The 25,955-nt window shown below is 34.9% G+C and overlaps 3 protein-coding genes across 3 annotated transcripts; all 3 read right to left on the bottom strand.

Moving 5' to 3' along the window:
• Window position 1: 1 nt before the first annotated feature.
• Window positions 2-1,981, bottom strand: LOC117923479 (adenylate-forming reductase 06235-like). The gene has a single exon (XM_034841790.1). It carries the CDS (start codon window positions 1,848-1,850, stop codon window positions 192-194), a length of 1,659 nt encoding a protein of 552 aa, XP_034697681.1. The 5' UTR covers window positions 1,851-1,981; the 3' UTR covers window positions 2-191.
• An 11,935-nt stretch (window positions 1,982-13,916) lies between these two features.
• Window positions 13,917-16,019, bottom strand: LOC117923506 (adenylate-forming reductase 06235-like). The gene has a single exon (XM_034841827.1). It carries the CDS (start codon window positions 15,996-15,998, stop codon window positions 14,340-14,342), a length of 1,659 nt encoding a protein of 552 aa, XP_034697718.1. The 5' UTR covers window positions 15,999-16,019; the 3' UTR covers window positions 13,917-14,339.
• Window positions 16,020-23,617: 7,598 nt separating this feature from the next.
• On the bottom strand, window positions 23,618-25,351 carry LOC117924120 (phospholipase A1-IIgamma). The gene is made up of 2 exons (XM_034842687.1): window positions 24,652-25,351; window positions 23,618-24,520 (listed from the first exon to the last, which is right to left on the bottom strand). Exons 1-2 carry the CDS (start codon window positions 25,279-25,281, stop codon window positions 23,930-23,932), a joined length of 1,221 nt encoding a protein of 406 aa, XP_034698578.1. The 5' UTR covers window positions 25,282-25,351; the 3' UTR covers window positions 23,618-23,929.
• Between the last annotated feature and the right edge of the window lie 604 nt (window positions 25,352-25,955).

Genomic DNA, 25,955 nt, shown 5'->3' with positions numbered 1-25,955 from the left:
GTCAGAAAATACCTGCAATCCAATTTCATTATCAAACAAAAAGTCACATTCATAACATAGTTTTCAAACATGTAGACTTTGGTCTGTTAGTGCATTAGACTTGGTGTCTTTCTTCTGTGTCTTGAACACTGAACACTCACATTCCTGACCATATCTTATAAATTTGAGGGTAGGCTGAAAGCCAAATGGAGTTAGGAGTCCCAAATAGGACCAAAGGCAGGAATTCCTGCAGCCTTACAAGCATTGACGATATCCCTGCTCCCTTGAGGATTGCTGGTAACAATCACTACTTGAGCACCCCAATTCTTAGCAGCATCTACGCTCAACTGAGCAACATTGGGTCGACCCGACACGGCAGTGTCATGGACAATGACCTTATCTTTGGGATACCTATTCACCATCTCTTTAATTTCTCTCCCAAAGTTGTGCTCAATCCCCCTAGCCACCCAAACTAAACACACATCAGCTGAACATGGCTGCAAGAGGAATGAGAGAAATACACAAATGCCCGAACCTGTAGCCACCATCATGGCCTTGTCATACATATTGATGAGATAGGGCAGCCCAGCAAAGTGCACCTGACGAACCCACAAGTGGCATGGCGGGTCTGAAACCAATGACTTTGTGAAGTCGCCAACAGCTCCAGCAAGCATCATGTGCTCTGTTTTACCATCAGAAATGATGCCGAAGGCATGCCACTCGGACAAAGGGCATGGACTAATCCTTCCCAATATACCCGCTTTCACTCCTCCCTCGAACTTGATAATGGAGGCATGGCCTGAAGGCGCACTGACTTTGACTGGTACTCGTCTCACTGTCACCCATGGAATAATTATGAGTGCGGTGATGGCTAATGTAAACCAGAACTCCTGTTGTTTCATCAGCCTAGAGCCGAGTTGATTGCTGTAGGACTTTGACTTTGGATCGTAAGAGATTGTGAGAAGGACAAAGGCCCAGAGGAGGGTTAGAGCTGTCCATCCAGCAAAACGGTGAGTCCTTTCGAATACATTGTGATGGAGATGGCGGACAAGAGGGAAGGCTGCCAAAGAAGAGAGGCAGAGAAGAGCAAGAATGGTGAAGGCCACGCTTATGATCTCGGGAGAAGTATTTTCTCTGTCCTCAAGTGTGAGTACCAGGGCATATACGAGCCATGCTACGGAAGAGACCCCGCAGCCGCTATGTATCCCACCAAGAGATTGGAGGAGGGATGTGGTAGCAGTCTTGAGTCCGAGAGGCACCCACGATTGTCCCAAGACCTTCACCGCAAGCCAGAAGACGACTCGCAAGAAGGCCTCGCTGCGACACAGTGTCAAAGCAAGAATGTTCCCAATGGAGAAGAGAGCAGCTTTACGCCTTGCATATGGGAAATGCCCGGTGGCTGCAAGAACCAAACCAATAATGTTCAGGAGCAGGCAAACCATGAACAGCCGTTTGTAGACTGTGAACGGCCCTTGATCCAGCAATATAATCGTAAGTCTCGACTCTTGCTGTCTCGCAACTTTCGCTGGTTGTTCACGTTTACTAGTGAATGAAACTGGAACTAACTTCTGCTCCTTCTCCTCATGAATATTGCCTTCTTCCACGTCCTTCAAATCATCCTCAAAATCATTTTCATCTATATCAAGATCACAGAAATGGCTGCTCCTTCTGCTCATACTCCTTCCCAAGGAATCCGACGAGCGTACTCTAAAAGGGCTATCCTGATTCCAAGGAAGCCAAAACCTGTTGCTGCCAGAGCGACCATCTACGACCACAGAAGTTGGGACGGCGAATGAGTCTGAATGAGGTTTAATCTCAAAAGCCACGCCTCTGTAGCTTGAAATCCTCGCAACCTTTTCTGGGCTCTTCATAGTTGTCTTCTTAGGAGCAAACAACTATGTCACAAAGTAAAGCGAGGGAAAGAGAGAGATTCAGCGAGAAGGCTTGTGCCCATGGCAAGTGTGGCTTGGCTTTATAAGCCTCCACTAAGAATTGTTGACTTAATCTCAATAGCAATGTGATTCACTTCATCCATATTATAGAGAAAAAAATATGCGATTGTTATTTGTAGCAAGTAAAAGAATATAAAAGGACAAAGAATATAAAGGGACACGTAATGACAGATAGGACACGTAATGGCATGAGGGAGGTGCGCCTCCTCTAAGAATTGTTGACTTAATCTCAATAGCAATGTGATTCACTCCATCCATATTATAGAGAAAAAAAAATGCGATTGTTATTTGTAGCAAGTAAAAGAATATAAAAGGACAAAGAATATAAAGGGACACGTAATGACAGCTAGGACACATAATGGCATGAGGGAGGTGCACAGAATCACACACATGATGATTAGCCCATCCGATAAATATTTTCATAAATGAAAAGTAACTAAGGGAAAGTATAAATGAGAATATAGGACACAATGACAGAAAAAGATGCTCGTAATCATATCTATAATGATAAGAACCTATCCAATTAATATTTCCATAAATAAAAGGTAATAAAATATTGTAAGAAAAAAATTAAATAAATAAAAGAGGGACTTAAAATGGTAGGACATCGAATGGAAGGATATAAGACATAGAATAATGTATATAGATTCTAGAAATGATATGCACAAAACCACATACATAATTATAAGAATAAACTTCGATCAATATTTCCATAAATTAAGAATAATTAGATATTAATGATATTTAATTCTCTTAATTTAAGAAATAATATTTATTTTTCTTAATTTTAAAATATTTATTATTCATTTTTTTATATATATAATTCATAATACATTCTTGTATAATTTTTTAAAAGTAATAATAAATGCATATAACTTTAATTACCAAATTATCAAACTCTTCATGGTATTAAAGTTAGAGGAGGAGGTTTGAATTCATGCCTTCTCCAAAAGTGGTGGAAAATCATAAAAAGTTCAACCTACTCTTACAAATTATGTCTTCCTAAAAAATAATAATAATCATCCTTTGTGTTATAGTTTTCATCAATGTTCTTTCTACATTGATTTCAATCCAGCTAAACACCACAAATCTTCTATTGTTGCGAAACCAAATCATCCTCTTAGTTTGTGGTGCTGATGTTCTCCAACATCTCTTAGGTGGAAAAAAAACTTACCAAAGAAATTGATGATGATGAGAGAATAAAAAATCCTATCTTGTAATACCAATTATGGATCAACAATTGACGAATTAATTTGTCATTTCATGAGTTATTGGAACTATAAAAAAAATAAAAAAATAAATCATTTTTAATATGATCTTTGTTATTAACATGATTTATGAGGTATGAACTTCTCTTTAAAAACACTCTCCAGTATATTTAAAAAATAAAATTTGAAAAGTATGTTGATGACTCCCAAAAAAAAAAAAAAACTCAATCATGATCTTTTGAAGAATATTTAAGAGACTTCAAAATATATGTGATAATCTCGTAGCAATGAAAAACCAATTTTAGACCAAGACAAAATTGTCAATTCGCTTATGACTACAAATAAAAGTAAGATTTTTTTTCCCTTTTACAATACTCTTTTAGCCAATTCATAATAGTTCTTCAGTGACATAAACAATCACTTCCTACCTAAACAGACAAAAGAAAATGTTCTTAGAGCATGTACAAGTTTTTATTTAGACAATACAATCATGGTCAGGATGGTTAAGAAAGTAGAAATTTCAATTTGAGGAGCTAGACAAGGTTTCACTCTTCTTATGTATCGCAATTCTAAAGTAACAATAATAATAATTTGATATTTTTATCAAGTATTTATCAAAAGATGTCTTTATCATATTTTGAGACAACCTATGTAACGCCCAAGTTTTTTTTTAGGGGTAAATTAGGAAAATGTTAATAATTAATTAATTAATTAATTAATTTAATAAAATGAAAGAGGGGTAAAAATGTAATTTTCCAAATTATAAATTAGAAATTTTATTCTTCCTATTCTTTTTTAATAGTGTTTCTGTTCACAAAATTCTAGAGAATGTAAGGTTGTAGTCAGATTTCAGGGTTTGAATAACAGATCTCTATAGGTAAGATTCTAACCCCTAGATTAATATCTTGGATTCATTAATTAATTTCAAACACATCAGATATTTTTTGGAAAATCCAAATCTAGATTAGGGTTAGTTTTTTTTTTTTCTTTAATTCGTTTTAATGTCAAAATATTGAAAATTTAAGATTTTGATTTATTGTTGGAAATTGAGAAATCTTAAGTTTTTAGATGAAAAAAAAAAGATTATTTGAAATATTTCGATTTTAGGCTAGGGTTAATTCATTTAAAAAAATTATAAGTCAATTTATTGAAATTAAGAATATAGGTTGTTCTATTGATAAAAATAGGGAAATTCAAAATTTCTTAGTTGAATATATCTAAGTAATGAAATTAAAAAAAAAAAAAAGAGAAAAAAAAGAAAAGTAACGTGTGTGCACTGGAGGAAGTATTTTTTTAAAAAAAAAAAAAGAAAGAAAAAAAGGAAAAAAAAAATGAACTGTGGACCCCGCACTTCAGCTCAATGTGTTTTCCACTCGATGGCGAGCTCGATTTTTATTTCGAAAAAATGATTTTTATTGATTAAGAAAATGGCTTGGAGTCGCCACTTATTTTTTTTTTTTTTTTTTAAAGGGTAAACAAAATAAGAAAGAAAAACCCTAAGTGTAACTCCTTATTTGGAAAAAGTGGTTTACGAAAAACCAGATCGGGTTCGGGGGTCAGGTTACTTATCAGAAAGGTACGGTAAAGACCGTAGCACCCTTCTAAGTCCCTAAAGTCGGGTCTCTACTAATAAAATGAAGCAATCATGGCAATTGATGAGGGAATCAATGAATACTCAGAGTGATCATGCACATGTGAGAATCTAAACATGCATACAGAAAATAACCCGAGCGGATGTGGATGCGTACCTGGGCAATGATCCATAAAGCGCTATCAAGAAGTGAGGTTAGTGCACAATTAAGAAATAGTTTCGAGCATGTCATAGAACAGAATAAAATCAATCATGCATGACAATTAAATCAAACAAACAATCAATCAATCATAAGGAAATCACATATGTTGGGCCCTCATCAAAGCTCGATTTATATTGCATGAATTAATCCCATAAATTCTATTATTCGGAATTACGGAAAAGTCGTTCCTACTTATTAAAGTCAAAAGGAGCAGAAGATTGTTTAAAAACCATAGTGGAGTTAAAACTATTTGAGAGAAAATTGGATTTTTTTTTTTATTTATTTGAAAATTTGGAGTCTCGAAAATTATTTGAAAATTGATTTTTTTAATAAAATAATAATAATAATAATAATAATAATAATAATAATAATAATAATAATAATAATAATAATAATAATAATAATAATAAATAAATAAATAAATAAATAAATGTGAAAATTGGAATTTGGGAAATTGGAAATTGGATCAGGAAATTGGAAAATTGGAATTTCGAAAAATTGGAATTAAATTTCAAAATCGGAATTTTTGAAGAAGTATTTAAAAATGGAATTTTAAAAATAAATACATAAATAAAATAAAATAATAATGATTAAATGTGAAGATTGGAATTTTGGAAAACTATTGGAAAATAGGAATTTTAAAATTTTAATTTGGAAATTGTAATCTTAAAAGAAAACTTTTGAGAATGGAGTTTTGAAAAATTAAAATTTGAAAGTTATTTGGAGATGGAAGTTTGTTTTGGAAAATTAAACTTTGATATAGCAAAAATAATAATAATAATAAAATGAAGAATTAAATGCGAATGAAAATTGATTGGAAGTGTGGAGAAAATGGTGGGAGAGAGAAAGAATGAATGAATAAATAAAAAGTTGGTTTGATGTTGAAATGGGTGGAAGCTATCAAACCCAACTGCACATCCCTCCTCCCCCCCCCCCCGGTTTTTTAAGGGGTAGCACCGGTCTTCGTTTCCTCAAGTAAGTTGCCTCCGTTCATTCTTGTTGTTTATATCTTTGATCAACAATCTTTTTTTTTTTTTTTAATTTCTTTTCAACGATTTATAGTACACTAGAGGAAGTTTTTAAATAAAAAATAAAAATGTAAAGGAACGCGTGTGCACTAGTGGAAGTTTAAAAAAAAAAAAAACGGAACGCGTGTGCTGGAAGATAAAAGAATGGTGAGAAAAAAAAAGTTGTATGTGTGTGGGAATTGGAAGATAGGGGAATGAGAAAAATAATAATATTAATAATAATAAAAGATAATGCATGCGGAGGGTGTGAGTAGGTGGATAAAAATAATAATATTAATAATAATAAGAGGCATGCCTGTGGAGTATGTGAGTGGTGGATGATATGTATATTTTTATATATATTACAATGATAGTTGTGTGAGTGTTATGATAGTTGTGTTTAGAAAATATGAAAGTGATAGAATAAACTATGTATAAATAAATAAGGTGAAGTACAAATTAGTTAAATTTATTGTATTATAATTAGATTAATGATAAATATTAAGTTAATAAGTAGCATAAAATTTAATTAGTGAAATAAATTGTAATTTAATTAAATTAAGTTGCGTCCCAATAAATAAATTGAAAATAAAATTAAGTTTTATATAAATTAGAAATTTATTAATTTTTCTAAAATAGGAACAGATTAAATTATCTTTCATAATTAAAAATATTAATTTGAATACCTAAAATTTTAGGATTGTCAAACCTATAATTTTAGATAAATAGTAATGGTTATTTCTCTTATATTTTGTTAGGTGAAAAATAGATTTTCAGAATTATTTTTCTCCAAAGTTTTTTAGAACTTCTTTTAAGGTAAAAGAAATTAATGCAATTGTTTTTTTTTTTTTAAACAAATTTTTATATACATCATTTGGAAACATTTTGAGTTATTATTCGTTTTATACATGGATCAAATATGTTTTGCATAAAAAGTATGTTAGAACCTTACATTTTGTTTATAACAGAGAAATGTAAAAATATTATGTTTTGCAAATTTGAATAATTGAAATAAGTGTTTGACTCTGGTTTGTTTGACCTTGTCAATGGGATATAATAGTTGACTTTTGACCCTTGTCAACGAGATATAATAGTTGACCTTTACATTTTTTTGTAGAAATGTAATTGATTTGGACCCCACTCTCTAGGGGTTTGGTTAGAGGTTACTAGTACTAGTAGTGTTTGGTTCCGTCCACCTTAAAGGTACAATTTGTGACTAACCCACCTATTTGAAAAGTCTCACCTAACTGAGCACCATTTGATGTTTGATGACCAGAGTAAATAAATAATTTGAATGTTTTGATTGAATTTGATATGAAAATGTTTGAATCAGAAATGAAAGTGTATGGTTAAAAGTTTTGAATTATTGGAAAAACTGACTCAAAGGTTTATGAAAATAATTAGTTATAATATCTCCTATTTTGCAAGTAAAGTTGAAATATTTGATCCATGGACTGTATTAATGTTCCTTATTGGGCTTTGAGCTCATTCTTATTTGTTGATAATTTTTCAGGTAGCCTTAGTTTGAGCGAGAAGTGATGGCTAGGTCAAGGAATAGTCATCATTAGGATTTTGCTTAAGATGTTATTTTTGGACATTGTTAGCTTATAAGTTTATGTTCATTTGGATTATTTGGTTTTTGGAAGCTATTTAGATTTGAACTTACAAATTTTTTTACGATAGTTTGAAGTTGAGATTTGGAGATTATGAAAATTTGTTAGCACTTAATTTATTTGAGTTTGCAATATATTTGGATAATGAATTTTGGTTGATGGATGCTTAGTTTTAAAGTTAAGTTTGAAGATTTTAAAATTTTGTTCCGCTACTCTAAACAGGTATTTGGTAATTAGTTACTTCCAGTTATAATATGATTGTTTGGGTCATGTTACACTTTAAGCCTTCAGGTTTAAAGTGTGAAATGACCGTCACGCCCTTGAAGTGGGTCTTGGGGCGTGACAACCTAAGCATCCATATTCATTCTCACTCCAATTTGCGAAACATATAAAAGATGACACTGAATGGTTGGACAGAGAGTAACAGGACACATGATATAGAATGATAGATACATAGAATTAAACATACAATAATGAAAATCTACTCATAGATTTGTTGGCTAGATTGCCCTAGTACCTCTTTTGGCTTTTATTGTTCTTAAAAACTATTTTAACCCTACTCTCCAAGCTTGCGCTTTTCGAGTCTAAAAGTTGTAGAAAAGTCAAGATTTTTGGTTCACATTGGCAATAACCATGATAATAATTATTTCATAGGTGACAATGAGAAGGTTGTTGTTAAGGTTATTGCTTCTTCAAACCATGCATCCCTTATCAATTTGAGGGAGGTGTCCAAGCAATCTTATTGGGTAGAATTAACCCTTCCCATTTCTCTGAGTGGCATGCCTTTTGCATTATATCAAATAAGGGGAAATGCCATATGATGCTTGCTAGTGCAGTTGGTGACTTCACCAAGTCCCTAGTCTCAAAATCCTTGAGCCACCTTTGGGTTCAGAAATTGCACTTGGTTAGCCTACCTTATCTCAAAAACTTATACCAAAAAGTTCTACTAGTTGTGATCAGCTCTAGCATCTACATCTTTGTATCATTCCTCCTATGCCATCCTTAACCAAAGTAGATGGTGAGTGGTTCTCCTATTGAAATTGTTGTGATGTAGCACAAAATATATAGGCGCAACACATAAGTTAGTCTATTTGTGTGGCAACCTTCTTTGAATAATATATATATATATACTTAAAAATTTATATCTTTTACCTTCAAGTTGGAAGGTTGTTATCTGAATTTTTATTTGGTGTAATGCGGGTGTATGTAAACACACTTCTTAGTTAGGTTTTCTTGTGCTCTCTATTTTAAGCTGAAAAAGGGGTTGTAAAAGGGTTGTGTGTTATAATTTACTCTTAGTTTTTCTCTTTAGTGGATTAGTTCTTCTATTACTCCCGTGGATGTAAGCTTGGACAAGCTGAACCATGTTAAATCTTGTGTTAATGGTTTTCACCATTTGCTTTTCTTTTTATTAGATCATTGATTATTTGTTTCTTGAGAAGCATTATTTTTCTTGTTATTTTAACAAACTGGTATCAAAGCTTGGTTGATGTTTGAAATGGGATCAATGAAAAACGAGATTGAAAGATTCACTAGGAAAAACGATTTTAATGTCTAAAGAATGAGGATGAACGTCATTTTTTTTCAACAAAGAGTAAAAGATGTATTGAAGGATGAGTCAAAGCTACCGGCCACCATGACTACAAAAGAGAAATCAAACATAGATGAGAAAGCTTATCATTTGATCATTCTAACTCTTGGAGATAAAGCTATAAGGGAGGTCTCAGAAGAAACTACAGCTAAGGGTGTTTGGAACAAGCTTGAGCAACTTTATATGGAGAACTCACTTTCAAACAAGTTGTATTTGAAAGAAAGACTCCATGGATTTAAGTGTAAGAAGATAGGTCAATTGCAAATAATCTTGATGATTTTGCCAAAATTGTACTTGAGATGTCTAATGTAGGCATCAAAGTGGATAGCGAAGATAAGGCAATCGTTGTGTTGAACTCTTTACCTAGTTCATATTCTATCTTTAAGGAAACTATGAAGTATGGTAGGAATACCTTAATACTTGAAGAAGTACAATCTGCTCTTAGATCAAAAGAACTAGAGCTGTAGAAGAAAGGTTAAATGGAAAAGACTCATCTGTTAGGAGGAAGGTTAGAAAACAGAAACAACAAAGGAAAGGTTTCAGCATGATCCAAATCGATCCCCTGACAAAAGAAAGTGTTATCATTGTCATAAAGAAAGACATTTTAGAAAAAAAAACAATTGTCCTAAAAGAAGGAAGGTAATGTTGCAATGGTTTTAGATGGCTATGACTCTACAGAAGTTTTGACAATTTCCACTAAAAAGGAATGGGTTTTGGATTCAGGGTGCTCATTTCATGTGTCTAATAAAAACTTATTTATGTGATTACCACAAATTAAATTGTGGTAGTGTTTATTTGGGGAACAATCAAGCTTGAAGAATCATTGGTATGGAAACAATAAAAATAAGGTCTATAGATTGTACAATTAGGTCCTTGAGAAATGTATGACATGTACCTAATCTCAAGAGAAATTTAATATCTCTTAGGGTCTTAAATGATGTTGGATACTGGTTTAAAGTTGAGAATGACTCTTTGAAGGTGTTAAAAGGATCTTTGGTGATATTTAAGGTTGACAAGATGAATGGGTTATATATTACATGAGAAGAGATTTTAAATGACTCTATAAATGTAGCTATTAGTACTATCTCAGAAGACAATAAGCTATAGCATCTCAAATTGAGAAATATCAGTCAGAAAGGGTTTCATGAAAATGTTAAGCAAGGGCTTTTGGGCAATGACAAGTTGGGGATTTGAAATTTCGTGAACATTGCATTTATGGAAGAGCCAATAGGGTAAAGTTTAGTCATACAGTATATAGAACAAAAAAAACTTTAGATTGTATGCATTCAAAATTATGGGGACCTGTACCAGTAGTTTCTCGTGGTGGTAATATGTACTTTCTTACCATAATTAATAATTGTTCATGAAAGGGATGAGTGTATTTGTTGAAACACAGGGATGAGGCACTAGATAGGTTCATGACTTGGAAAATTTTGATTGAAAATCAAACCAGTAAAAGAGTTTGATGTCTTAAAACAGATAATGGACTTGAATATTATAATGAAAAGTTTGATGATTATTGCAAAATTCATGGCAGAGTTCGACATAAGATAATGAGAAAAACTTAAAATGGCTTAACTGAGAGAATGAATAGAACCCTTTTAGAAAGAATCAGATGCATATTATAAATGCACAACTTCCAAAAGAATTTTGGGTTGAAGCTATTCATACAACTGCCTACTTGGTGAATAGGTATCCTTCCTCAGCTATAGGATTTAAAACAATTATGGAAATGTAGTTAAACAGTCCTTGTGATTACAGTAACTTGAGGACTTTCGGATGCATTGCCCATGCTCACCAAAATGAGGCAAACTAGAGCCTTGAGTTAGGAAGAGTATATTTGTTGGTTATTCAAACGGAGTGAAAGGGTATAAGCTTTGGTGTCCTACCACTAAGAAATTCTTTATAAGCAAGGATATGTTCTTTAGAGAGTATGAATTTCTAAAGGATGACAAAGAAGTTTCCATTAGTAAAGAAAATGAAGAAGTCAAGGATAAGGTAGAGTTTCAGGTGGAATTAGAAGATAAAACTAATGATTCTGAGTATGAAATTGAACCACAACAACATGACATTCCATTAGAAAATTATGAAATGACCAGTGATAAAGCAAGAAGATCAATAGGACCTCCTTAGAGATTTGGCTATTGTGATGTGGTGGCTTAATTACTCTCTGAGCATAGGGGAAGAATTGAGTTGTGCATAACCTAGAAATTATTTAGAAGTTATTTCTTGTAAAGAATCTCCAAAGTGGATGACTACTATGCAAGAGGAATTGGAATTTTTGCTTAAGAATGGAACATAGCAGCTTGTTGATAAGCCTAAAGGTTGTAAAGTAGTAGGATGCAAGTGGGTGTTTAAAAAGAAAATGAGGATCCTTCATGTAGAATCTAAAAGATTCAAGGCAAGATTAGTTGCCAAAGGTTATACACAAAGAGAAGGAGTAGATTTCAATGAAAATTTCTCACCTATGATAAAACACATTTCCATTTGGGTATTAGTTGCTTTGGTGTCATTTTGGAATCTTAAACTTAAGTAAATGGATGTTAAGATGACATTCTTTCATGGAGAATTAGAAAAGGAAATTTTTATGTAACAACTAAAGGGTTTTGCAGTTAAGAGAAAAGAAAACTAGGTTTATTTGCTCAAGAGATCGTTGTATGGGCTAAAATAGTCCCTAGGCAATGGTATAAATGCTTTGACAAGTTCATGACTAGTGTTGGATACTCAAGGAGTAAGTTTGACAACTATGTATAGATGAGAAGGCTAACAAATGGGAGTTATGTCTATTTGTTATTTTATGCAGATGATATACTATTGGCAAGCAAGAACATAACAAAGGTAACTCATTTGAAGACATAACTACAATTTGAATTTGAGATGAAGGATCTTAGATGTGCTAAAAAGATTTTGGGGATGCTGTATAAGAATAGATCTGTTGGTATTCTGACAATCTCCCAAAGAGATTATATTAAGAAAGTGTTGAAAAGATTTAACATGGATGCTGCAAAAGGTGGTCAATACACAAATTCGAGCCCAATCAAACTTTCTTCTGATTTGTCACCAAAAACAGAAGAAGAAATGCAAGATATGACTAATTTATCATATGCTAATGGCATAGGAAGTATTATGTATGTCATGGTCTGCATGAAACCTAACATAGCCTATGGTATGAGTTTGTTTAGCCATTATATGAGTAGTCTTGGAAAGGATCATTGGGAAGCCCTAAAATGGATTTTGAGGTATCTCAAGGGTACTGCAAATTTTGGGCTCATATACCAAAGAGAGAATATATCAACTGGTTTGGTTGAAGGTTATGTGGATTTAGATTATGCCAAGAACTTGGATAGGAGAAGATCAATAACAAGTTATTTGTTTACAGTGTGTGGTTGTGCAGTATGTTGGAAATCTACATAACAAAATATTGTGACTCTTTCTACCATCGAAGCTGAGTATGTAGCTATTGTAGAAGCCACTAAAGAAGCTTTGTAGTTAAAAGGTCTAGTATCTAAATTAGGAATGAATCAGAAAAGTGCAACAGTTTTCTATGATAGCCAAAATGCTATTTGTTTGACAAAGAACCAAGGTTTCTATGGGAGGACTAAACACATAGATGTGAGATTGCACTTATCAAGGATATAATGGAACAAGTATTGATGAATGTCAGGAAAATTTCAACTATGGATAATCTAACGGATATGTTTATAAAACCAATTCCAAAGGCCAAGTTTAAGCAATGCTTAAACTTGATCAATGTTGGATTTGTTTGATTGTAACAACAAGAGGCAAAGGGAAATCAATCCAAGCTGAACTTGGTTTTCTTATTTTGGTGCTAAGGTGGAGATTTTTGTGATGTGATACAAAATATATAAGCCAAGCAGGTGAGTTAGTCTATTTGTGTGGCAACCCTCTCAGAATAATATATACACATAACAGTTTATTTCTTTTTACCTTCCAGCTGGAAGGTTGTTATGTGGGTTTTTAATCGGTATGATGACGGTGTATGCAAGCACACTTCTAAGCTAGGTTTTCTTGTGTTCTCTGTTTTAAGCCGAAAAGGAGTTGTAAAAGGGTTGTGTGTGTGCTGAAAGGGCTGTGTGTTGTAATTTTCTCAGTTTTTCTCTCAGATGGATTTGTTCTTCTATTGCTCCCGTGGATGTAAGCTTGAACAAGCTGAACCACGTTAAATCTTGTGATGATGCTCTTCATCCTTTGTTTTCCTTCTCATTAGATCATTGATTGTTTGTTTCTTGAGAAGCATTATTTTTCTTGCTGCTATAATGGAAATGGTTATTGTACGTGATACTGCTGTATGTGACCGTCCTAATGTGGCAAAGATGAGTGTGGAAACAGCCCAGAGTTGGAAAGCAGAGGTAGTCGTCGTCACCAGTAATCCTCATGGAAGCAGAGACGTTATTGGTGCCTGGAGGGCCGCTGGACTTACAGCCTTTGGACCTATATGGGATTCCTAGAATTTTGTTGCAGAACCTAATCTATATTGAATCTGGTTCTTCCGTATGTTATGTGTGTATCTCTGCTGACATTCTACAAGTAGCATAATATTCTCTGCATCAACTTGTACGGCATTCGCAATAGGCAATAAGAATAACTCTAGTAAATAGTATCGCCGAAAGGATCATCTACGATTATAGATTGGCCTCCAAATGGATGCCCCTTTCACACTAATAAAATAGTTCTTTATGTTCCTTTCGGTGGTTGAAGCTATTAAAGGAAATTGCTCAATTCTAAAATACAGAGAGTCAGAATTGACGTCAACCTCACTACGGCAGTCGTTAGATTGGAGAAATGTTAGTTTAACTCTTTGTCAGAAGCCTTTGGATTTGGTTCAGATATACAGCTGAATTTTATGCCACCTTTCTATCTTATGAGACAGCGTCTTCTTGGTATTGCCCTTCCAATAATGGTTCCTAGCATTCTTCCATCTCCATTAGGTCGAGAAATTAGAGATCTACGTACCTCCGAGAATACTCAAAATCTAATTACATTATTAAATAACAAAGACACATTCATCACGACATAGTTTTCGAACATGTACACTTGGGGTCTGGTAGTGAATTAGACTTGGTGTCTTTCTTCTGTATGTCTTGAACACTGGACACACATTCTTGACCATATCTTATAACTTTAGGAGTAGGTTGAAAACCAAAGAAAATCAAGTATGAATTTATGGTTATGGAGTTAGGAGTCCCAAATAGGACCAAAGGCAGGAATTCCTGCATCCTTACAAGCATTGACTACGTCCCTGCTTCCTTGAGGATTGCTGGTAACAATCACTACTTGAGCACCCCAATTCTTAGCAGCATCTACGCTCAACTGAGCAATATCGGGTCGACCAGACACAGCTGTGTCATGGACAATGACCTTATCTTTGGGATACCTATTCACTATCTCTTTAATTTCCCTTCCAAAGTTGTGCTCAATCCCCTTAGCCACCCAAACTAAACACACATCAGCTGAACATGGCTGCAAGAGGAATGAGAGAAATACACAAATGCCCGAACCTGTAGCCACCATCACGACCTTGTCATACATGTTGATGAGATAGGGCAGCCCAGCAAAGTGCACCTTCCGAACCCACAAGTGGCTTGGCGGGTCTGAAACCAGTGACTTTGTGAAGTCGCCAACAGCTCCAGCAAGCATCATGTGCTCTGTTTTACCATCAGAAATGATGCCGAAGGCATGCCACTCGGATAAAGGGGATCGACTAATCCTTCCCAGTATACCCGCCTTCACTCCTCCCTCGAACTTGATAATGGAGGCATGGCCTGAAGGCGCACTGACTTTGACTGGTACTCGTCTCACTGTCACCCATGGAATAATTATGAGTGCGGTGATGGCTAATGTAAACCAGAACTCCTGTTGTTTCATCAGCCTAGAGCCGAGTTGATTGCTGTAGGACTTTGACTTTGGATCGTAAGAGATTGTGAGGAGGACAAAGGCCCAGAGGAGGGTTAGAGCTGCCCATCCAGCAAAACGGTGAGTCCTTTCGAATACATTGTGATGGAGATGGCGGACAAGAGGGAAGGCTGCCAAAGAAGAGAGGCAGAGAAGAGCAAGAATGGTGAAGGCCACGCTCATGATCTCGGGAGAACTATTTTCTCTGTCCTCAAGTGTGAGTACCAGGGCATATACGAGCCATGCTACGGAAGAGACCCCGCAGCCGCTATGTATCCCACCAAGAGATTGGAGGAGGGATGTGGTAGCAGTCTTGAGTCCGAGAGGCACCCACGACTGTCCCAAGACCTTCACCGCAAGCCAGAAGACGACTCGCAAGAAGGCCTCGCTGCGACACAGTGTCAAAGCAAGAATGTTCCCAATGGAGAAGAGAGCAGCTTTACGCCTTGCATATGGGAAATGCCCAGTGGCTGCAAGAACCAAACCAATAATGTTCAGGAGCAGGCAAACCATGAACAGCCGTTTGTAGACTGTGAACGGCCCTTGATCCAGCAATATAATCGAAAGTCTCGACTCTAGCTGTCTCGCAACTGTTGCCGGTTGTTCACGTTTGCTAGTGAATGAAACTGGAACTAGCTTCTGCTCCTTTTCCTCATGAACAGCGCCTTGTTCCAGGTCCTTCAAATCATCCTCAAAATCATTTTCATCTATATCAAGATCACAGAAATGGCTGCTTATTCTGCTCATACTCCTTCCCAAGGAATCCGACGGGTATGCTCTAAAAGAGCCATCCTGATTCCAAGGAAGCCAAAACCTGTTGCTACCACAGCGACCATCAACAACCAAAGGAGTTGGGACGGCAAACGGGTCTGAATGAGGTTTAATCTCAAAAGCCACACCTCTGCAGCTTGAAAACCTTGGAAACTTTTCTGGGCTTTTCATACTCGTTTTCTCAGGAGCAAACTACTGTCACAAAGTAAAGCGAGGAAAAGAGAATGCTTCAGTGAGAAAACTTGTGCCCAGGGTTGGCTTTATAAGCCTTCACGAAGACCCATGAAGTTGACCTGATCATAATGGCAATGTGATTGACTTCATCAACATTAGAGAGAGAGAGAGAGAGAGAGAGGCAATTGATACTTGGGGTGCCGGTGAATTCTTGTATTTATTTATGTTAGTGTGGAATTAGAGTCATAACCACTGTACCATGGTTATCAACTTATCCAGTGTCATGATTTCCTCCACACGGGAAAAAAAAAAAAGCACTTTCTCGTAAAGTTACTTTCTTTTATCAATTTTTTATTATAAAATTAAATTTATGATTAGAAGAAATAAAAATTATTTATAAAATATATTATAAAAATAAATTAATATTATATTGATTAGATTTAATAACTAATATCATACTTAAATCATATTCTATCCCGTTAATAAAACATAGCCTCACTACCCACTGGCTAACCAAACATAGTCTTAATACTATATTAATTCCCTTGTGAGCTTGGGACACCTATTGTTGCGTCTTGTATTCCTACTACTGAGATGTCGAATTTTGATTTGTAAAATTATTATAATTGGATTTTGAGTGGGTCACCTTGGCATTTGCGGGCAGGGGTCATGGGCCACTATAGACCAATATCCGTCTTCTAATATGGCATCAAATCATTATGTTTGAAATGAGGTTGGTATATTATTTTGATTTTTCTATTGGCCTTATCTCAACGATTCAGCATAATAATGACTTGGAAATTTATGTGGACGATGATGTGTCATCTGAAATGTTTTTGACATAACATTCGGAATATTTTCCAGGACTCAAAAATTGACAGAAAATAAAACCTATAGCAGGCTTACATTTAGGCCATCCTCGGAAGAGTGGTACGTTCTCAGTGGAGACATGAGAAGAAAAGAAAGAAAGAAGACGGCACACAGCCTCGTAATTGGCACACATGCAGACACGGGTGGGCCACGGCTACCCAACTCGTACACCCACGATTGCCCAAGGAATCATCAAATTTCCAGTGCGTTTCTAGACTATATATCTTATTATCCAATCCAACTCTAGATTTTTGACTATCAGCAACTCCACATATCTTTCTTAACTTAAGAATTACGCACCACTGTAGTTTGTCAGACTTGAGTCTGAATTCAAAAGCAACTTGAATTGCAATTGATGAATCCGGACTAGGTTAAAGCTCAAAGCCAATAATTAATTAAATAAGCACTTCCATGGTGGCGCATGTATATTTGCCTTGGATTATTGAACTAATTTCTTAGCAGAAGCACTGAATTGTTCTTCAATGCCTTGGATTAATTCAATGACTTGTAAGGCGATTTCTTACAAGATTGGAAGCATTTACCCATATGTGGAATTATACGGCGGATGTATTAGCTAGAGTTCAAGTAAAGCAAATGTGAATGTAGAGACAATGCCTTACTTGGTGGTGGGCTGGTGTGTATGACTTTTAAAACCTGCGCCAAAATCCAGCTAGCTTTCCTATTTTTGCTTTGATTTTTTGCCATTGAAGAAGATAGAAATTCACACCACTTTCCCTTTTCTAAGTGCACTCTGAAAATTCACATCCTCGGGTTCTAATTGTTTTGGGAAGTTTTGATTTGTGACTGTGAATGTTAATTCTAGTACATTTCAAAATTGTTGTTTTATTAATTTTGGTAAGATTTTAGTACATGTATTAAAAAAAATCACTAATTTTGACAAAACCCAAATAAGATATAAATTAATTTAAATGTTTTTATAAATAAAAGATAAAATTTTCTTTTAAGGTGGCGATACTCATTTTAAAATATAACATTAATAATTAAGAACATATAACAAGTGAAAATTTAGTACTAAATTAAATATAAACATTTATAATAAGTAGTATGACCTGAGTGACATACACATGTATAATTCAAACAAATAAAATTGAAAAAAAAAAAAAAGATAAAAAAATATTTAAAAATATTGTCAAATACAATTTTAAGCCAAAATTACAAAATTCACTAAAATGACCATGGTTTTAATGAAATTTATCAAAAAAAAAAAAAAAAACACTACGAGCAATATTAGTAATTTTAATTTGAAGTCAAATTTTTGGAATCCACAATCAAAATTGATAATTGATATTTTAAACTCAACTTTCCAAAACCACAAGAATTAATGTTAAGTTATTAACAATTGTAATTCTATATTGACTTCTTCAATTACTAAAACCATTATTAATAATTGTGACTTTATGACAAATAATAATAATAATAATAACCAAGGTTATTCACGTTTCTGAAAAAGTAGCACTTTCCATTGTAAGCGTTTTCAAAGGATATTGACCATCTACACCTTGATAGAGCCAACAATTGGGTCCACATTAATTAACACAAAATTGAAACCTCAAAATGGCCCATATGAGGTGGCCATTTTTCTTCCTTTCTTATTCTTCTTCTTCTTCTTCTCTCTCTCTCTCTCTCTCTCTCTCTCCCTCCAACAAGCACCACTCATTCTATATACATGCACATCCAAATTAGTTGACGCGTTTCATCATGCATGAGATTTGGGGATTCTCATATGATCCAAAATAAGGATCAAATATCCACACATATATGCATATACCCGATTGTCAATGCTTCCTCAATCAAGGACTCAAGGTCAATTGCTTTGGAACGAAGGCAAAGTACAAGGATTCTCACATGCATTCACATGCCTTACGTGTATGAACTTAATTTCAGCAAGTTTATATCTCATTTCCTCTTCCAAAATATCAGATAAGGACCTTCCCAAAAAAGATATCTTCACACAGAAAAACCATTTAGTTTCAATTTGTGTTAGGCTTGACGCGTTTGCTTTGTTAATTTATTTGATTGTTTGAGTAATTGTTGTTAGGCAGTCCATGTCTCTAACAAGTTGTGTATTATTGCAAACTTGACCTAGCACTTTTAGAAAAGATGAGTTTTCATATATTTCATTTTGATTTCTCTAGATGGATAAAGGTTCTTACTCGGCTTAATGTTAATGACGCCTTCTTGCATGGGGTCACTACATGAGGAAGATTATATGTCTCTTCCTCTTTGTTATCACCATGAGAGGGAGCCTTTACCTCCAAATGTTGTTTGTAGTTTGCACAAATCAGTATATGGTCTGAAACAAGCATCACAATAGTGGTTTTTCAAGTTTCCTGGTGTGCTCCTTGCCACAGGTTTTAAGCAATCTGCCTCTGACAGTTGATTATTCATCAAGGTGCGTTGATGACATGCATGCATTGTCATTGTCAGTAACAATCAGTAAGAAGTGGACAGTTTAAAGGTTTTTTCTAAATAATATTTTAAACTCAAAGACTTGGGAAATCTAAAATACTTTTTTGGTTTTGAAGTTGTCAAGTCTTCTAAAGGAATTCCGATTAGTCGGCATCACTATGCTCTAGAACTTTTGTTTGAGGCTGGATATTTTGGGTGCAAAACTCGAAAGACTCCAATAGATCCAAACTTGAAGTTGTTTGATCAAGAAGATGGTGATTTGCTTGATGACACTCTTAGGTACAGAAAGATGAGTGGAAAGCTTTTATATCTTTCAATCACTAGATCAGATTTATCTTATTCAGTAAATCATTTAAGTCAGTTCCTAGCTAATCCTTGAGTTCCTCACCTTCAAGTCGTTTATCATGTTCTAGAGTATATTAAGTAAATAGTTGGCTAAGGCTTATTTTTCAGCATAGTGTCTCGTGTTCAGCTCAAATCTTTTGTTGATGCAAATTAGGTTGCTTGCCTAAACACACGTCAATTGATTAGTGGTTTTTGCATTTTTATAGGAGAGTCTCTAGTTTCTTGAAAATTCAAGAAACAATAGACCATATCACACTCTTCTGCCAAAGCAAAGTATTGGTCCATGTCTAACGTTACTTATGAGTTGATGTAGTTGTTATCTCTACTCAAGGATATGTATATTGAACATCCGCAACCAGCCTTATTATTATGTGATAATCAAGCAGCATTACACATTGCAGCAAATCCCATGTTTCATGAGCGCACGAAGCATATTGGGATAGACTGTCATCTACTACGTTAACAAATTCGAAAGGGCATTTTGAAGACACTACCATCTCAGCATCAAATTGCAAACTTGCTTACAAAGGCCCTTTTCCCAACATAGTTACTCACCTATTAGGCAAGACGAGAGTTCATAACATACATTCTCCATCTTGAGGGGGAGTATTAAGATAGTTTACTTTACTAATTAGAGTTGATTAGTTATATTTTAGTTGTTTTGGTTATGAGGGATGAGCTAGCATTAGTTACACCATTTTTCATGTTTTGTTCCCGTTTGCCTCCAACCTCCCATACATCTCTATGACGAGCAAATAATAAGAAATGAAACTTCTATGGGTTTTCTCTTGTAATACCATCAAAGCTATGTTTCCACTTGTAACACTTGGATATGGTCAATTTTGGGCTTTATTTATTAAAAATCAATCATTTTTCCACCTATATGTATGGGAGACCTAGTCCAAAGATGATCTCTTCAATTCTTTCTTTATGTTCTTAAATTGTCATCTTCAAAAGATACTTAGTGATGAGGGCACGACTAACAAATAGAATGCAAATCCTATTCAATTTCTAGTTGGTCCAGTTATAAAGGATCAAGCTAAAAAGTTCAAAAAAACTCTCAATTGACTAATTCAAAACATTTGGGTTGAGGTGAATTCATGGAGGCCCAAGAAAGAGGCTCTACATGTTCCACAAGGTTGGATTTTCATGATTCAAGCTTTGAATAATCTAAAAGAATCCCTCAAAGAGAATAGCTTACAAATTGGGATTGAATGAAGTTTCCTAAATTAGTGATTACCCAATTTTTGACTTGTCAAGGAGAATTTAAAACAATCTTTTAAGATTGCTAAATTACTTTTCTTATTTATTATTATATTTTGATTTTTGAATTTTATGAAGAAGTAATAAATTAGAAATTCCCTTGTTTCCTTTTTACTTTGGGATAGGTATGATTTTAGGAAATAGTGGATTTAATTTTCAAAATCCAACTTAGGATATTTTAGTTTCCCTTTTCTAGCTATCTATGAATCCTAAGCAAAATATTTGAGGATTTTCTAATTACCAAATTTGTGGACCTCTTTGTATTTAAATAGTCATCAACTTATTGAAAAATTTTATTCATAATTTTGTGAGAGAAAATTCTTTTTGGTTTTTTTAGAACTCTTTGAATTTATCAGAAAAAAGATTTCCATGACATTCTCCTTCGACTTATCAATCAATCATTCCATAATTAATTGCAGCGTTTTCATTATACCAAGATTTTTGCTTCCATATAAGCAACGAGTCAAGGTTTCATACAAATCTGTTTTTAGACGATTTTGGAGTCATTCTTGATCCACAAGTTTCTCAATTTCATGGTGTGGATTGTATCACTTAGATTGTCATCCTTATTAGGTTGGCTTATCGTATCAACTGCAAGCCATGCTAGTGCTCATCAATAGGAACGACAAGAGTATAATTAATTAATTGTCATTTGTTTAAATACCTATGTAAGTTTCATAGGTTTCTAATTTGCATTCTATGTGAAAAAAAAGAGAGCATTGATCTAATACAATGCATCAAACAATGTTATTGATGATGAAACTATCTAATAGATGGTCTAAGTAATTTATTTAATTCATTAATTTTATGATTTAAAATATTTTAATGATTCAATTAATAAATATAAAAATTCAAGTACATATAAGAACTTCATATTTATGTAGAAGAAACACCTATGAAGTCTCTTAGAATATATATATATATATATATAGAAAGCAACATCTCATACAATAATAATAAAATCCATTAAAGATAAAAGATATTATATATAAGTTTACTTAATCTAGAAGCATCTATTCCCAACAAATCACCCTGTATAATTTTTCATGTTTCTGATGTAGCACCACATATTTCTTAATAGATATCTCAACCTATGTTAAGGCTAGTAGACATTGTACCTTTCTTTTGTTATGTGGTGCTACATCAATTTCTTTCAAAATTGCTACTAGGGCAAAAAGATGGATAGATTCGTGAGCTTATTTTTCAACTTGGGAATTGTCATTTTTATATCAAAACCCTAGGAGAATATTTTGAATAAATTTTCAAAATTAAACTTACCAAAAAATCCTTTAAAAATATGAAAATGGATTGAAAATATAGTAGGGAGGGTTGAACGTATGAACATCCCAAGGGATGCTTTGGAATGTTGGAGGGGAGTTCAAACGTCTCCTAATCAAATTCATATTAATTCTCTAAGAAGCTATCATTGTATTACCAATAAGAAACCTTCACATTGGCATCTTTTCTTCCTGATCAGTTCTACATCACCTGGTTTTTGTCCAAGTGCGCTATCATCAGTGTCACCTCTGGCCATTATCTGTACGTAAATGATTCAATGACAGATGAAACCCCAAGAAAAGGTCAGAAGCTCAAAGTCACACACACTCGTGCATCTCTGTCCGACTCTTCATTTAAACAATTACTTTTCATGGATAAGAGTAAGAAGCCTAGGCAAGCATGAAAAAGACGAGGAATTTTTTTCCCCTTAATTTATTGGTGGTGAAAGGTTCGAATGGTTCAAATCGAAGTGAAGAAAGAGTCCAGATGATAACCTAAACTTTCTATCAGTTAAAAGGTTAATGTCAAAATGGCATACATGTGATATGAAAGTTCAATCACTCATTTCCATTCAACGTAATCAGGTGCCTTTGCTTCTATTGGTCATGACAAATTATCACTACATAATGCATAAATTATAAGCGTCTGCAACTGCAAGTGACAAATGATCACTTGACTTTACTCGCTCATAGATTAGATTGGATAGTGAAATATAAATTTGGCTGTGCTCAGTTACTTAGCCTTGGCCTCAAAGTTGACCCCAGGTCCGGTCCTGATAGCACAACCTTAGGCCCGCGTCTGGCCCCTAAATCATATCAATTGTATGTTTTTATTCTTTAAGTATACATATCTGTATTAACTAATGATGGGTTTGCCACTAAAAGAAATAAAGAATTAGTTCGGCCACTGCGGGCTTTTCTATGGCTAACGTTTCAGTAATATCCAAAACTATGGCCCTAACTGGCCTAAAGATGGACATTGTCCCGCTTCCTGTGATACAAGGGCCAAACCCAGCCTGGCCTGATCATTGAAATTCAGGCCTAACCCACATTTGGGTCGGTCCAAAATCTTGCTTACATGCAAATATTCCAAGGGATTTTGAAAAAAAAAAAAAAAAAATCTACTTTTAAAAATATTTTTACAATATGATCCTTCAAAAACTATTTTCAAATTCATCATGTTTTGAGGCATCAATAAAAAGTTATCCATTGTAGAGACAGTTTCTGTTTTAAGTATTGAAGCTATTTATTTACTTTTTCTCAAATCTACCTGTTCTAAATTTCAAAATATTTTTTTAAAGTACAGAAATCTTTAAAAATCCCTAAATATTATTGGATCTTTTTAACATGCATGTCAGATGGGTGATGCAAGTGATTTTCCATTTGATTATCATGAAATAATACTATGTTCGAATGAAATAAGCTTTATATCTTTTCAAATCAGATTCAATGACAAGAATACATTATGTATCAAAGTTTTCACATCCTGTGGGAAAAGAGTTCTCGTCTTTCATACAGAGAGTTCCCTAACTTATTAGTTTTTTGGAATTCAGTATCCACTGATTTGGTCACTGATTGGCCTTTCCCAAAGTCCAGGGAAAATAGGCTTTCACCCTAGTAATCTTTTCCAGACCCACCAGGCTCCCTTGAACTAATGGAAAAATCGCAACCAAACTCCCACTTCATGACCTAAATAACCCAAGCCAGACTCTGCTTGTAATATCTCAAACTTGAAAACACTGCTCAAAACACAAGATCATCTTCCTCATGATCCATCAGCTTCCAAGAACCATCCACCTGCTGAACCATACCCTTGTTCTTCTCACACCTCCATGAAACCGGAACCAGATATTCGTCGTTTAAGGCATCACTAGATTTGTTTACAAGTGCGATATCACGATTAACTTCCAACCTGAATCCTCCTCTACTCCCCTGTGTTCCTGCGACTCCATGCAGGTGTGCCTCCAAGTTATGCCAAGTTGACAGGTTTCCAGGACTCTTCAAGTACTTGGACTTGCGAGTGTCCACTCCTAGCTCTTCTCCCACATCTGAGTAGCCTAGTAATGGGTAGTTTGGGATGATATCCGAGGCGTTGCGGACACGTAGAACTCGAAGATTTTTGAGTCCGGAGAAGAGCTTCAGGAAGTTTGAGTCTCCCACCCTGGGGCTTGCAAATACCACGGCTGTGACTGGACAGCCCTGGTTCAATCCATTGGCAACTATGTCCACTGCATTCAACGTTGCTACTGCTGCACCCAGGCTGTGACCTGTGAGGGTTATGCTGATTTCCTCATTCTTGAACTCTTCCACTAGCCTTCTAACCTCGCCCAGAACCTGAATATATATAGAAAAATCAGTTTTAAGTACTTGCTCTGTAAAGCTAGTGTGGTTCTTTCTTTTGTAATGTGAGATAATGACCTGAATTCCAATTAACCAGGGGTGCAGATGATTGGGTCCAAACTCACCTGGTCTCTGGCGCTGGTCTTACTGAATGACGATAGTGGATCATCAGAAGTGTAGATGGAATACCAGCCTTGGTGCACCTTTGGCTCACCGCCGGCCTCTCCAAGTATTTTTGAAGCTGAAACTAAATTGAATTCAAAATCATTGACCCATTCCAGGGTCTGCACTGTTCCTCTCCAGGCAATCACTATGTCCCTCCTCCCCAATACAGCCTTCCCCTCATCTGTTGCGACTGCAACATAGCCCATCCAGTTTGATTCCTTGCTCCACGCCTCCCTTGATAATGATTTTATGATGAACCCATCAGGGACTTGGATTTTTGATGTGGCATACAAGTACTTTGTCACATGGTATTTGAATGGATTTCCTATGTCTATACCAACCTTGGAGAAGAAATCCTTCTTCGCATAGCGGCTACTTCCAGCAAATCTAGAGGCCTTCTCAGAATTGAAGGTGTCATAAGTTGCTTGAGCCATTTCTCCATAGTGAATGATGTATCGACGAAGGTCAATGTCTAGAGGATCCAATAGGCCCTCCCAGTTATTCTGCCCACTGAGATGCCTCCATTTTTTCGCTATGCTATCCATCGTCTTGTTCACCCTGAACCATGGCTTTGTCGCAAGTATACCCATATATACTTGGCTTACGAAACGTTAGAATGGTTACAATTTATTGACTCCGCATCCTATTTTGGGTTGCCATACCTTTCTTAAATAACGTGCTTCTCTTCTAGTCATAATCATAACCAGAAGGTCATGTGAAATTGTCAGAATAAACATTTTCTTTTGCTTCTCAAAGTATGTTTCTTAGCATATAAGAAGTACATCCATCTAACAAAGAATAGTTTTGTTGGCAATGAAAAATTAGCATGTGTCAATACATTAATTTGCTATGTCGTTTGATAACTTGGCCAACTTACTAAAGCCATCTCAGAATAGAATATACTAGCATTACAGTATCTACTTTATAATCTTGGTTTGTGATTGCTGAAAATACAATTAAAGAACATGATTTACGAATAACTCCTATAACTTAGTTGGAGAGGCAGATTGATTTCCTCTCCTTATCTAACATTTCCAACTTGTGATGAGTTCTGCTGCCAAGTTTGCTTTGGTAGGAAATTGATGTTCATATTCAGAAATTGCTTTTCCAAATTCTAGAAATTTGTAGAGCCTTGTTGTACCAATAAAAGGGGCCTGGAGGCTGACATTTTCATTTGTCTTCTGGGTTTGCCATGAAGACATGAGAAAAGTGTTGTTTAGAACAATCCAAGAAAGGGAAGAATCTATGTCAAAACTGGTAGTCT

The sequence above is a fragment of the Vitis riparia genome, chromosome 10 (genome assembly GCF_004353265.1).
Source record: "Vitis riparia cultivar Riparia Gloire de Montpellier isolate 1030 chromosome 10, EGFV_Vit.rip_1.0, whole genome shotgun sequence".
NCBI classification, from domain to species: Eukaryota; Viridiplantae; Streptophyta; class Magnoliopsida; order Vitales; family Vitaceae; genus Vitis; species Vitis riparia.
The sequence above is the reverse complement of the archived record's forward strand: the minus strand, read 5'-3'. Positions and strand labels throughout refer to the sequence as shown.

What these genes read in the sequence shown, in the direction of transcription:
- LOC117923506 (XM_034841827.1), bottom strand. Translation starts at nt 15,998, where the DNA reads ATGAAAAGCCCAGAAAAGTTTCCAAGGTTTTCAAGCTGCAGAGGTGTG.
- LOC117923479 (XM_034841790.1), bottom strand. Translation starts at nt 1,850, where the DNA reads ATGAAGAGCCCAGAAAAGGTTGCGAGGATTTCAAGCTACAGAGGCGTG.
- LOC117924120 (XM_034842687.1), bottom strand. Translation starts at nt 25,281, where the DNA reads ATGGGTATACTTGCGACAAAGCCATGGTTCAGGGTGAACAAGACGATG. An exon ending in AGACCAGCGCCAGAGACCAG is followed by an intron (nt 24,521 to 24,651) that starts GTGAGTTTGGAC and finishes ATATATATTCAG; the next exon opens with GTTCTGGGCGAGGTTAGAAG.